The 12,087-nt window shown below is 51.3% G+C and overlaps 1 protein-coding gene across 2 annotated transcripts in view; it reads right to left on the reverse strand.

Annotated features, from left to right (window-relative positions):
- Htra1 (HtrA serine peptidase 1) overlaps window positions 1-2,693 on the reverse strand; it is a 48,781-nt gene extending 46,088 nt beyond the window's left edge. Inside the window, exon 1 of one of the 2 annotated variants that reach the window (XM_052197057.1) lies at window positions 2,074-2,693. In XM_052197057.1, coding sequence (XP_052053017.1) covers window positions 2,074-2,659 — 586 coding nt within the window. In that variant the 5' untranslated portion in view covers window positions 2,660-2,693. The remainder of the gene's footprint in view (window positions 1-2,073) is intronic. The other variant, XM_052197064.1, reaches the window with a different exon arrangement.
- Between the last annotated feature and the right edge of the window lie 9,394 nt (window positions 2,694-12,087).

Raw genomic sequence — 12,087 nt, forward strand, 5'->3', positions numbered from 1 at the left:
AAGGGTCAGCTGTGCACTCCAAGTATCTCCTGTCTTTCTAGCCATCCACCCACATAACTAGCAGTCCCTAAGTACGAGGCGCGCGCGCGCACACACACACACACACACACACACACACACTATGTCAGACACAACACAGAGCAACAAATATTTACAAAAGGAGAGGAGAAAGCTGCCCACCAGCTCTACCCTCCTGTATGTCTCCACACTGAGGGGCCACTGGGGCCCTGATGGCCAATGAGGGACCTGTCTCCCCAAAGCAACTCAACGAGCCAAGTATTTGGCCTCTGCTGGTATCAGGGCCTTGTATAGTGAGACAACAAACAGTCACAACTACCTGGTTTTCCACCAAAATGTGTTGTTTTATTTTTTAAATGTCACTTGTACACACTCAGATTCTTGCGAAAGTAGCCCAGACTCCTACCCTTTGCCCTCCTCCTCTAGACTAGTCCTACCCCAGCCCTCCTAGCAGCGCCTATTCAAGAACTACTCAGGATGTGAGCGCATGTGACACGCTACTTCCCCCCCCCCCAGCGGACTGGGGGCCACCACTGTGGGTCACTTCTGCCCATCTCTAACTATCTCCTGCAACACCAATCTATTCTCCACCTCAGAGTGTCCACTCAGCAGCTGCAGAGTTCTCTACTTCGCCCCAAGGTGAGATGGCCGGTCCAGCCCCCTGGAAGCCCACCTCCCATAGCCTTGGGGTGTAGCTCTGGCCTGTTCTGAACAAGTTTGCCTGACTTCATGTTCCAGGTGAGTGAGGAGGCCAGAAGTTTCCTCCTCCAGAGTCTGTGAGACCAAACAGAGTCAGTCACAGGATAACTCGCCTGTCACATGGGCTGGGACATAGTAGGTACCCCGGGTTTAGTCCTCTGGAAAAAAAACAAAACAAAACAAAACAAAAACCTTTCTTCTCTCTAATGAGGCAGATTTTCCTGGGCTGAGGTCCAGCCCTGTGCACTGATGGTAAGAATATAAACACCAGCCCACCTCTTCCTACGCTACCCGGAGTACTTTCCTGTCCATTCGAGTAAAGTTTTGCCAAATCCAAAGTGGTCACACAGGACCATATTCCTATAAAGAAAAATCTAGATCAATCCCTCTCTCCTGTGATTTCCTACCCTCCCCACCACATGCCCCCTGGGAGGTGCTAGGTTTGGGCAGGAGCCCTGTAGCTGGAGCCAAGTGCATTGGAGCCCAGCTGGCTGGAGCGGCCAGTCTGAATTTACTGTTTTTCCACAGGGTATCTCTGGATTTAACTGAAGCATTTCTCTGGAAGGTCCTGCAGGGAGCTGAGCAGTTCTCCTTCACCCTGTCGCCATCACCACCTCCAGCTCTTGTGGGTACAGAAAGGTCACACATGGTGGAGAGGGTAGAGGGTGCGGTTTTTCCTCATCCCTAGTGGGCCCTTCCTCTACCTCAAATTTCGCGGGCCACTACCTGGTTGAGCACAGGCAAAAGGGCCAAAGGACCAAAAACGGACCAACGCGTGGGCTTTTTTGTAAAGTTGACTCAAATCAATGGAGGAAGAGGGCCAGAGTTACTAAATAGGTTTCTGCTTAGGAGGCGGGATGAGAAAAGTGCTTGCGGAGTTGAGCAGAGATGTTCTCTTCCCAAAGTGAAAGTTTTCGCGAAAAGGTTCTACAAGAAAAACACTGCCAAGACAGTACCAAGAAAGAAAGGGAGCAGCTGAGAGGGGAAGGCGACAAAAGTTCTTGTGGTCCCAAGGTCATGTGTCTTAACATTGCCAAGATCCCTGGTGTGCTACAAGGCTTTCCCCAGCGGGATGCCGACTCACCCTGGCCAGGGGGTGCCGGACCAAAGCGCGCAAAGCACCTGCTTGGCGTTCCTCAGAACGACCTGATGCTTGGCGCAGAAATAGGGCTGGAGGGAGCCTTTGAAACACAGCTACCCCGAGCCCAGTCTCCCTCCGCCACTGACTGGATGCCTAGAACACCCCGTAGTGCTTCTCTGCCCATCCACGTCCCCTCCCGACCGTCTTGACTGGTCGGGCAGAGTTGGCCTGAGTGGGGAGCCACCCAGGAGTGCAGCACAGGGCGGGGCGGGTACCTTGGCCGCAGGCGCCGCGCTGCAGGACGATGACCGGCGGCTGGCGGAGCTTCTCCGAGCGGCGGCTGGCGGCGCGCAGCTGGCACAGGTTGGTGTAGGTCTTGGCGTCGCTGCCGCACACCGGCTCGCTGCTGGCACACACGCACAGGCCGGCCTGTGCGCGCCGTCGTACTGTGGCGGAGGCCGGCACCCCGAAGGGCACTACGCATTGCAGCCCCTCGCCGCAGGGACCCTCCTGCAGGCCGCACGCTGCACCCTCGAGAGCGCCGCACACCTCGCAGCAGCCGCACGCGTCGCGGACGCGGCCGCCCTCGCAGTCCGTGGGCGGCGGGGCGCAGCGGGTGGGATCGCAGTGCTCCGGACAGACGGTGGCAGCCGACGCCGAGCGGCTGGTCCCCGACGGCAACGCCAAGGAGGGAGCCGCCAGCAGCAGCAGTAGCAAAGACAGGAGCGCGGTACGCAGGGACTGCATGGCGACTCCGACGGCCACGGGCTGGACCACAGCCGAAAAACCGCGCTGGGGACGGTGTGTCGGGGTCTTGGGGACAGCGGGTGCGAGTGCGCGAGGCCGTACGGTCAAGCCCATTGGCCTAGCGGCGGTGACGAAGCGCCAGGGGGACGGGCACCGCTCCCGGGAGGGGGGCCGATCGGGGACTGCCTGCGGGGACGAGGCGGGGCGGCGCGCGACTCCACCCTCCGGCTGGCTCAGTTTCCCATTCTAGGCTTCTTTTTTTCCTCAGAGATTGAAGACTTTAAAACCAAAGTAACACTTAGCAGAGGGAAACCTACCTAGCTCCGCGCGCGGTCGCCTGGGAAAGTTCCCAGGTCGTCCTGCGCGGAGGGCGGTCACATCGACCCCGGTCACAGCTGCGATGGACCGGCGCCCAGCTTGGGGGACTGTGGCTGTGAACTTGACGCCGCCGTGGGAAGGCAGCGTCAGCAGGACTGGCAGAAACCCAGTGCCCAGACCTAGTTTCAAGTGGGAAAAGCAAAAAGCAGAGGCAGTGACAGCGTAAACCTTCCTAACGCTTCTGTTTTAAAGTTGTTTTCAGTGGAGTGAGTGCCGTAGAACGCCGCGGGTATCTGGGGTTGGAACCTGGAGGGCCACCGGCGTGTGTAGTGGCCACCGGGCTTTGTACGCGTCGTACTTTTTCACCCTGAGTTGTCAGCAAATGCGTGGTTACCACCCAGAAGCGCCCAGCGCTTGGGCAAATCAAGGTGTCCCAAAACAAGATGTTTTCCTTTGAATTCTCACATAAGGATTCCAGTGACTTTGGGAGCCCGAGATGAGTCCAAGAATCATCCAGGAAGAGCAACTGTGACCCCGGAGGCAGATCTCTGTGCCTGGTCCATAAGCTGGCTAACACAGACACTTAAATCTTGTATTGGAAGATGAGAGAATTAAAGTTTGTGCTGTTTCCACCTGAGTTGCCCGTGCACCCCACCCTGACACACCCCAGGGTGGCGGGCGGAGTGCTGCTGACCCTGGGGCAAGGAGGAGTCGCTGATTGGGTGATAGCCTACATCAGATTTGCTCCCTTGTGCAGAATTCCTTTTCCATTAAGCATACTTAAAACAACTCCCCTCAAAGCAGTCCCCTAGGCTCACCTCAGCTTCATCCAAGTCCCTCCCATCAAGGGGCAAGGCAAACACACACACACACACACACACACACACACAAACACACACACACACACACACTCCCCCTACCCCCTGCCTCCCCCCCCCTCTCTCTTCGTGGACTAAGGTTTTATTACATATTGGCCATGGTACACCCTCGCTGCTTTGTATTTCATAACCTTTCTACTTGAAGTCTGTCTGCCTTTGCTCTGCTCTTCTCTGAGGGAGGGAGTGCCCTTCCTCTCCTCCGTATACATTATGAGACCTGAGGAATTGCTTGGGGAATTTGGGTTCCATCAAAGAGAATTCTGGAAAGAAGCTGTATCTGCAACGGCGGACTGATCAGAGCTTACCCGGGAAGCTGAGGTGCTGAGCGCTCAGTGAGCCAGAACAGCAGATTTGTTTCAGGTGGACACAGGGTCCTGGTGTGTGGCTTAGAACCAACAGAAGCAGAAGCACCAGAGAGCCTGAGTCACAGCACTAATGCTATGACGCAGAATGTGGCAAGGGAGTACCACGGTGAGCCCATGCCAAGGGGCGCCCCTGAGAAGTTATGCTGTGCAACAGACCTGGTGGAAAAGGGAGTTTACTGCAGAGGGGAGAGGAGAGAGCACCTGGGGAAGGGGTCAGAGGAGGAGCAGTAGACATCTATGTTTCTATAGGGTCTGAGGATTACAGACACAGACACAGAAGTACTTCTCATGCCAGAGGTTGTGTGTGTGTGTGTGTGTGTGTGTGTGTGTGTGTGTGTGTGTGTGTTTGTCTTGCCCCTTGATGGGAGGGACTTGGATGAAGTTGAGGTGAGCCTAGGGGACTGCTTTGAGGGGAGTTGTTTTAAGTATGCTTAATGGAAAAGGAATTCTGCACAAGGGAGCAAATCTGATGTAGGCTATCACCCTATCAGCGACTCCTCCTTGCTCCAGGGTCAGCAGCACTCCGCCCACCACCCTGGGGTGTGTCAGGGCAGGGTGCACGGGCAACTCAGGTGGAAACAGCACAAACTTTAATTCTCTCAACTTCCAATAGAAGATGTAGGTGTCTGTGTTAGCCAGCGTATGGACCAGGCACAGAGATCTGCCTCCAGGGTCACAGTTGCTCTTCCTGGATGATTCTTGGACTCATCTCGGGTCACCTTGGGTCACCTTGGGTCATCTTGGACTCAACTTAGGGGTGGGACACGTGGTTCTATGAGGACAGACTGCAAAAGCCAGAGCCATGTGGAGGAATTGGAGTCTAGAATTTGGAATCAAATTTACAGGCAAATGATCCGTACATACCTCAGGAGTGTGTGTGTGTGTGTGTGTGTGTGTGTGTGTGTGTGTGTGTGTATGTATGTATCTTAGGGGAGGGATATGTGGTTCTATGTGGACAGGCTGCAAAAGCCAGAGTCATGTGGAGGTATTGGAGTCTAGATTTTGGAATCAAATTTACAGGCAAATGATCCGTACATACCTCAGGAGTGTGCATGCCTCTGTGTGTGTGTGTGTGTGTGTGTGTGTGTGTGTGTGTGTGTGTGTGTGTTTGCGCATACAAGACAAGCATGTTCATATGCTGTAGTCTCTGGTCCCATCTGGCCCTAACCTGTTGCAAACTTACAGGCAAGACAGTTAAGCAGTATGGGGAGGGATGCCAGGCAGAAAGAAACAGGGCTTGGAGAAAAGAAAACTAGGGAATCTCTTTCCGCTTCCCTCATAGCTCGAAGTATTTGTAAAGGTCCTGAATAAAATTAGGATCAGGGGTGCTGTGGGCTGGCCATTTGGATTGATTATATAAGGGCTATTAAGGCCAAATCAGGTGGGAAAGGTAAATAAATGTAAAGCCTTTTCAGGTCAGGTCTCAGGTGTAAAGGCTGGAGGTTTGCTAAGATCCCAAGGGGCACTGAGAGGATGTGGGAAGCATGGTTGTCGTTGTCGTGGATGAGAGCACAGGAGGAAAATGTCATTGTAGCTTGTAGTTGTGGGCATCCCTGGAGATGAATGGAGGACCAAGCCATTCAGCGGGTCATCACCACACACAGTGGGGGTCAGAGGCCTCACCTGGCTAAGCCAGAAGCAACCTTACCAGGGCTTTTGTAGAGGCCCAGAGGCCAGGAGAAAATGGAGCTCTAGTAGTAGAGTTTCAGCCACAGGAAAGGGTTGAGGAACAGAGTTGTAAAAGCCACGAGGACCTAGAGGAGCTATGGGATTTACAGGCAGCTCCAACGTGGAGGTGGGAGAGGAGGGCCGGAAGGGGCGCAATAGTCTGGTAGGCCTGAGGAGAGTGCATGTTTGCAACAGGCTGGTGGGATGGAGCCATGTGAACAGGGTGGCTGGGGGTGTCTCCGCCTCCAAGAGATTCAGAGGAGTGCCAGACATTTCTGGTTCTTAATTCCATACCTCTCTGCACACTGAAGACCCGGGGAATCTCACCAGAAAAACAGCAGTGAACACAAGTCTCCCTGAGACCTGCAGTCCTGTAACCTGTGACCTGTGACCTGTGACCTGTGACCTCCTGCCTTAGGCCTCCGTCTTTACCACAATGAACCAAATTTCTACCCTGCACTCCAGCCATACCCAAACCAGAGCAGGTCCCAACAGATCCTCCAAAAAGCCTCCCTCTCGCTAGAGGATCATGGGAGCCTGAGTTTGTTCACAGGGTGGGGCAGTGAGAGAGAATATGCTACCTATCCAAGTGCACGCATGCCTGTCTGCACACCTGTGTATGCATATCCCTTCGTGTGAGTGCACCCATGGGAGGGAACAAGGAAGAAGTTTGGTGGCAGGGCCCCTTGTGGATGTCCCCATCCTAAGCCCTTCTTACCCACGGCTAATACTTTATGTGCTTCATCAGGAAACCTCTTTGCTTTCTTTCTACAGCCTCCCCATCTGTAGCCTCTTATAAAGACCATTTCCCTCTCTCTCTCTCTCTCTCTCTCTGCACTTTCAGTACATCATGAAAACTCACTTCTCATTCATCAGGTCTCGGCACCTAGAGAAGTTGTTTTTTTTTTTTTTTTTCCAGAGGGAAGAGGGAAGCTTGGGCTCCGAACAGGCCCGTTCCCTGCCATTCTTCCTCAACCCCAGTTTCTCACATTTAAGCTTCAGTTCCGAACAGTTGATCTAGGCATGAAGAATGAATGGTGAGACACCATAGCTGCCTAAGCCTTCCTCAGCAAAAATGGCTTCAGAGTGGTGGTGAACAGCAGGATCTGGGGCAGGGGTGCGTGTGTGTGTGTGTGTGTGTGTGTGTGTGTGTGTGTGTGTGTGTGCGTGCGCGCGCGCCCTGTGCTTCATAAGGCCCAGGTTGACGTTGACGTTGTGTTGGTGATGTTGACTCGCCCTGCAGTGGGTACACTCCACTCCTCTGTCAGCTCCAGCAAGGTGAAGGCCAGACTTCTCCATTGCTTTCCTAGGTCCTCTGGCTCTCACCAAACTGCCCTTGAATCAGGCTGCCCACTAACCCCAGGGCAGCAGGCTTTCTGACACAGCCATTCCCCTTTGATATCAGAAGCCTGCCCCCAGATGACAGCACTTCTGAGACAGTTTAGTGTCTATTCTCCTGAGTACCAGGGCCGTGTCCCTCATTCCCCTCACTCCAGGTCAGAAGCTACAAGATGCACTCTGGCCACCTTCCCTGTGGCAATACGGTATCAGTTCAGTTTTGTTCACTCTGAGGGACACTTCTGCAGCATGTTCAGTGACCGAGGTCAGCCCCACTCTCCCAGGAGCTCAGTAACATTCCCGGAAACAATGGAAATATTCTCAGCGTTTGCAGCCCAAGTGTGACAAGCAAGAAAATGGATCTTTATTATTATCAAAGTTTAAATTAACTTAAAGCTGCCGCATGTTTGGGCCCTCGAAGCCAGCGCCTGTTGCACTGCAAAGAGGGGAACATAAAAAGTCAATGCAGGGTGACCGGAGGGGGTTTGATGGGAGCCAGGGAGATCGCGGCATTAAGAGATTGGCTAAGTTCACTGAGCCAGGCAGACAGCACCCGTTGTCACTTATGTGTGTAAACCACAAATACATCTCACAAAAGACAATACAGTAGTGGTCACTGGAGGCACTATGCCTGTCTGGGTGCTGCCATGTTCCAGCTTTGGTGGCAATAGGCTGAATCTCTGAACATGTAAGCCAGTCCCAATTAAATGTTGTCCTTATGAGCGTTGCCTTGATCATGGTGTCTCTTCACAGCAGTAAAAACCTAACAAAGACGGTGACTTTGACGGTTAATCTTGATTTTCAACTTGACCCATCATTTATAAGACAAACCTCTGGCCAGTTGTGTTGGTACGTGTTGGTAGGATTTGCTGAACAAGGAGGAGGCAGGAGGATCAGGAGTTCAAGGCCAGCCTGGGTTACAAGACAAACTTCTGGGAGTGTCTATGAGGACATTTGCAAAGAGGCTCAAGAGAAATGAGAAGATACAGTGGTGGGGCGAGGGAGGAAGCTGGAGTGAGGGGTGGGGGTGGGGGTGGGGGTGGAATGCCACCCTTGGTCTGAGGTTCGAGGCTAGTAAAAGGAATGAGCTGAGAACCAGCATTTGTCTCTCTGCCTCCTGAGAGTGGCACACGGAGAGCCACCACCCACCATCTTCTTGTCATGCTTCAAGCCACTTCCCACCATGACAGACTGACCGTGCCCTCAAACAGGGAGCCAAAAATGAACCTGTCCTTCCTAAAACTGCTTTTGTCAAATATGTCACAACAATAAGAAGAGTGACTAGTACAATGAGTGATACAGTTGAAGATAAGAAGAGAGCTGAGGAGATGGTTCAGTGGTTAGAGCACTGGCTGCTTTCTCAGAGGACTCGAGTTCAGTTCTAGTACCACAGGATTGGCTCAAAACCATTTGTAACTCCAGCTCTAAGGAACCCAATGCCTCGTACTGCAGACACATGGTACACATACACATATGCGGGGGCGGGGGAGGGGGGACCCATACAAATAAAATGATATGTTTTTTTTAAAATTTTAAAGAGTGGGAACCTTTTTTTGTTTATTTATTGTTTGAGACAGGGTTTCATGTTGTAGCCCAGGACAGTCTGGAACTCACTCTGTGGATCAGGCTGGCTTCAAACTCTGAGATCAGTCTTCTTCTGCATCCAGAGTGCTGAGATTAAATGCATGTGCCACCACCACAGGGCTAAAAGTGAGAATCTAAAGAAAAAAAAAAAGACAGCTAGAAGAATCCAAAAGTTCCCAACATGTAGAAATAACAAGCATCTGAAGTAGCAAAAAGACTGTTTACAGTGCCACATCGTGTGCACATATGGAATGATCCTCTTAGACCCTATAATATGTACAAATATTATATCTACTAAAATACTTTAAAACTTTAAAAAATGAGAGATTGGGCTACATCTCCAAGGACAGGGAGGGTTTGTCCAGGTAGGAGGATGCTCCTGGGGTCATTGTGATGGATCCCCCTAGGTGCGGAGAGTCCAAACTGAGTGGTAGGTACAATTGTGGGCAGGATTGGCAGCTAAGAAGGAGGGACCTCCTGGGTTAGGACTCTCAGTGCCCTCCTAAAAAACTGGGACGTCATACAGATTCTAGGACACATTCCAGTCAGCTGTCAAGGTGTGTTTTTATAGAATCACTTTGCTGGACAATATATAGTAGATTGAAAAAAAAAACCCAATTGATTTAATAACATGATTTGAAAATAAAGATATGTGTACTGACTGGTTTTGTGTGTCAACTTGACACAGGCTGGCTTCAGTTGGGGAAGTGCCTCCATGAGATCCAGCTGTGGGGCATTTTCTCAATTAGTGATCAAGTGGGGAGGCCCCCTTGTGGGTGGTACCACCTTTGGGCTGGTGCTCTTGGCTTCTATAAGAGAGCAGGCTGAGCAAGCCAGGGGAAGCAAGCCAGTAAGAAACATCCCTCCATGTCCTCTGCGTCAGCTCCTGCTTCCTGGCCTGCTTGAGTTCCAGTCCTGACTTCTTTTAGTGATGAACAGCAATGTGAAAATGTAAGCTGAATAAACCCTTTCCTCCCCGATTTGCTTCTTGGTCATGATGTTTGTGGAGGACTAGAAGCCCTGACTAAGACATGTTATTCTATACATTATTCTGTTGAGTGATTTGGATCATTTCATTCCTGGGTGACTGTGTGCAAAAACGGCTTCCACAGAGTCAGTACAAAGGCAAGACTGTTTAGGATATTTTGGGGGGCTTTTAATGCCCTTGAGATGTACTGCCACTTTTACTAGCAAATCATAAACACCAGTGGCTATTCATGACAGAAGGTGGGCCCCTCAACACCAGTCCCCATGCTGGTTGCTGCCCCACTGCCCTTCAAACTGATGCATCTGATTTCATCTGAAGGTCTCTAATTTAAATGGATTCTCAAAGTAAATCAACTCCATAAGACTAGCAGTCCACATGATTGCACTGATAGGCTGCTTCCAACACTCGAGCTTTAGAAAAGTTTAATGTGCCTGGCACGTGATCAAGTTCCTCACTAGGAGATGAAGCTCAGAAGACCATGAATTGACACAGAACCACCGGCAGATGCCCAAGGATAACGGATGGCCAATTGTCAGTATTGTGGGCAGAAGGCAAAGCATGAGCCAAGGTCATGTTTAGGGAACACAGTGCCTTCAGAGAAAATTATTCAGGCCCTGCTTGGAGACCCCCAACCTACGTTTTTTAAAAGAATTGTTTTAAAGATGGATATGTATATGAGTACACTGTTGCCCTCTTTAGATACACCAGAAGAGGGTGCTAGATCCCATTACAGATGGCTGTGAGCTACCACATGGTAGCTGGGAATTGAACTCAGGACCTGTGCAAGAACAGTTAGTGTTCTTAACCACTGCACCATCTCTCCAACCCATTAAAATGAAATATTAAGTAGTATTTTTGTTGATTGACAATTTCATAAAAGTATTCAATGTATCTTGATCATACCCTTAGTCTGCCATCTCCCTGGGTCCTCCACAATACATCCCCCTCCCATCTTTATCTCTTCTCTTATATTTTTATTAGTTTGGTTTTTTAAGGCAGGGTTTCTCTGTGTAGTCCTAGCTGTCCCAGAACATGCTCTGTAGACCAGGCTGGCCTCAAACTCAGAGACTCACCTGTTTCTGCCTCCTGAGTGCTGGAACGAAAGGCATGTGCTACCACTCTGGGCTCTCTTAAATAACCCACTGAATCCCAGTTAGTACTGCCCACGTGCATGAGTGTGGGGCTGTCTACAGGAGCATGGGCAAAGCATCAGTGGCCACACCCCGAAGAATGAGGACTTCCCCTGTACCTTACACCTCCCTATCTATCCCAGAGGTTGGTAGGTGACTCTCAGGCAGGTAGCTGGTAACCCCCAGTGGCTGTGGGTTTGTCAGTGCAATGGCTGTCGGATCATATGCAGATGGCAGTGGTCAATTAGTCCAGTCTTGGTTTCATTTTTGTTGCTATGAGAAAATGCTCTGATCAGAGCACCTTAAGGGATAAGGGATATATTTTGGCTTTTACTTCCAGAGGGATAGAATTCACCGAGGCGGACACAGCATGCTGGCAAAGGCAGGAGACTCTTAGTGGCCCACTTCCTCCAATGAAGCTTACACACCTTTTCCAAAACAGCCCCTTTTCAGGAGGTGAGGAGCCCAGCCACACATTCTCACTACCACAGAGCCACAAGCTCAGCCTCCTCCACCATTGTGGAGAACATCTTCTCAAACCAGGAGCCAAAATAAATCCTTCCTTAAGTGGCTTAGCCAGATCCCAACAGTGCACAAAGTCACTCCTGCCAGAGAAGGTGCAGACTGCACCAGGTGCAGCTGGGTAAGACTGCAAGGAAGGCTCATGTGCTCCCCGCCTGTCCCCGTACTGTCCTCCTGCTCACTGGTGGGGCTCCCCGCCTGTCCCCGTACTGTCCTCCTGCTCACTGGTGGGCACAGCCCCTCCCAGGATAGAAAGGACTGCAACTCCCCCAACACCCCAGGGCTCCAACAGAGTCCTTGAGCAGGCTCTCACTTTCTCACAGCCTACTTGGTCCTAGAAGGGAAGAATGCTGTTGGCAGGGAACAAGAGCTTAAAGCAGAGACTTCACTTGCTAAGCTAGAGTTGGAGGGAGGTAGGAAGGGAGGGAGGGAGAGGGAAAGGAGGGGAAGAGAGGGGAAGGGAGAGAGGGAGGGGGAGGGGGGAGACAGGGAAAGGGAGGGAGGGAAGAGGAGGGAGTGAGGGAGAGGGAGAGAGAAAGGAGGGAGGAAGGAAGGAAGGAAAGGAAGGGAAGGAGGAGGGAAGAAGGAAGGAAGAAAAAGAAAGAAAGAAAGAAAGAAACAAACAAAGAAAGAAACAAAGAAAGAAACAAAGAAAGAAACAAAGAAAGAAACAAAGAAAGAAACAAAGAAAGAAACAAAGAAAGGGAGGGAACGAGGGGGGAGGGAGGGAAAGGAAGGAAGAAAAAGGAAG

Source organism: Apodemus sylvaticus, chromosome 1 (assembly GCF_947179515.1).
Source record: "Apodemus sylvaticus chromosome 1, mApoSyl1.1, whole genome shotgun sequence".
Taxonomy (NCBI): Eukaryota; Metazoa; Chordata; class Mammalia; order Rodentia; family Muridae; genus Apodemus; species Apodemus sylvaticus.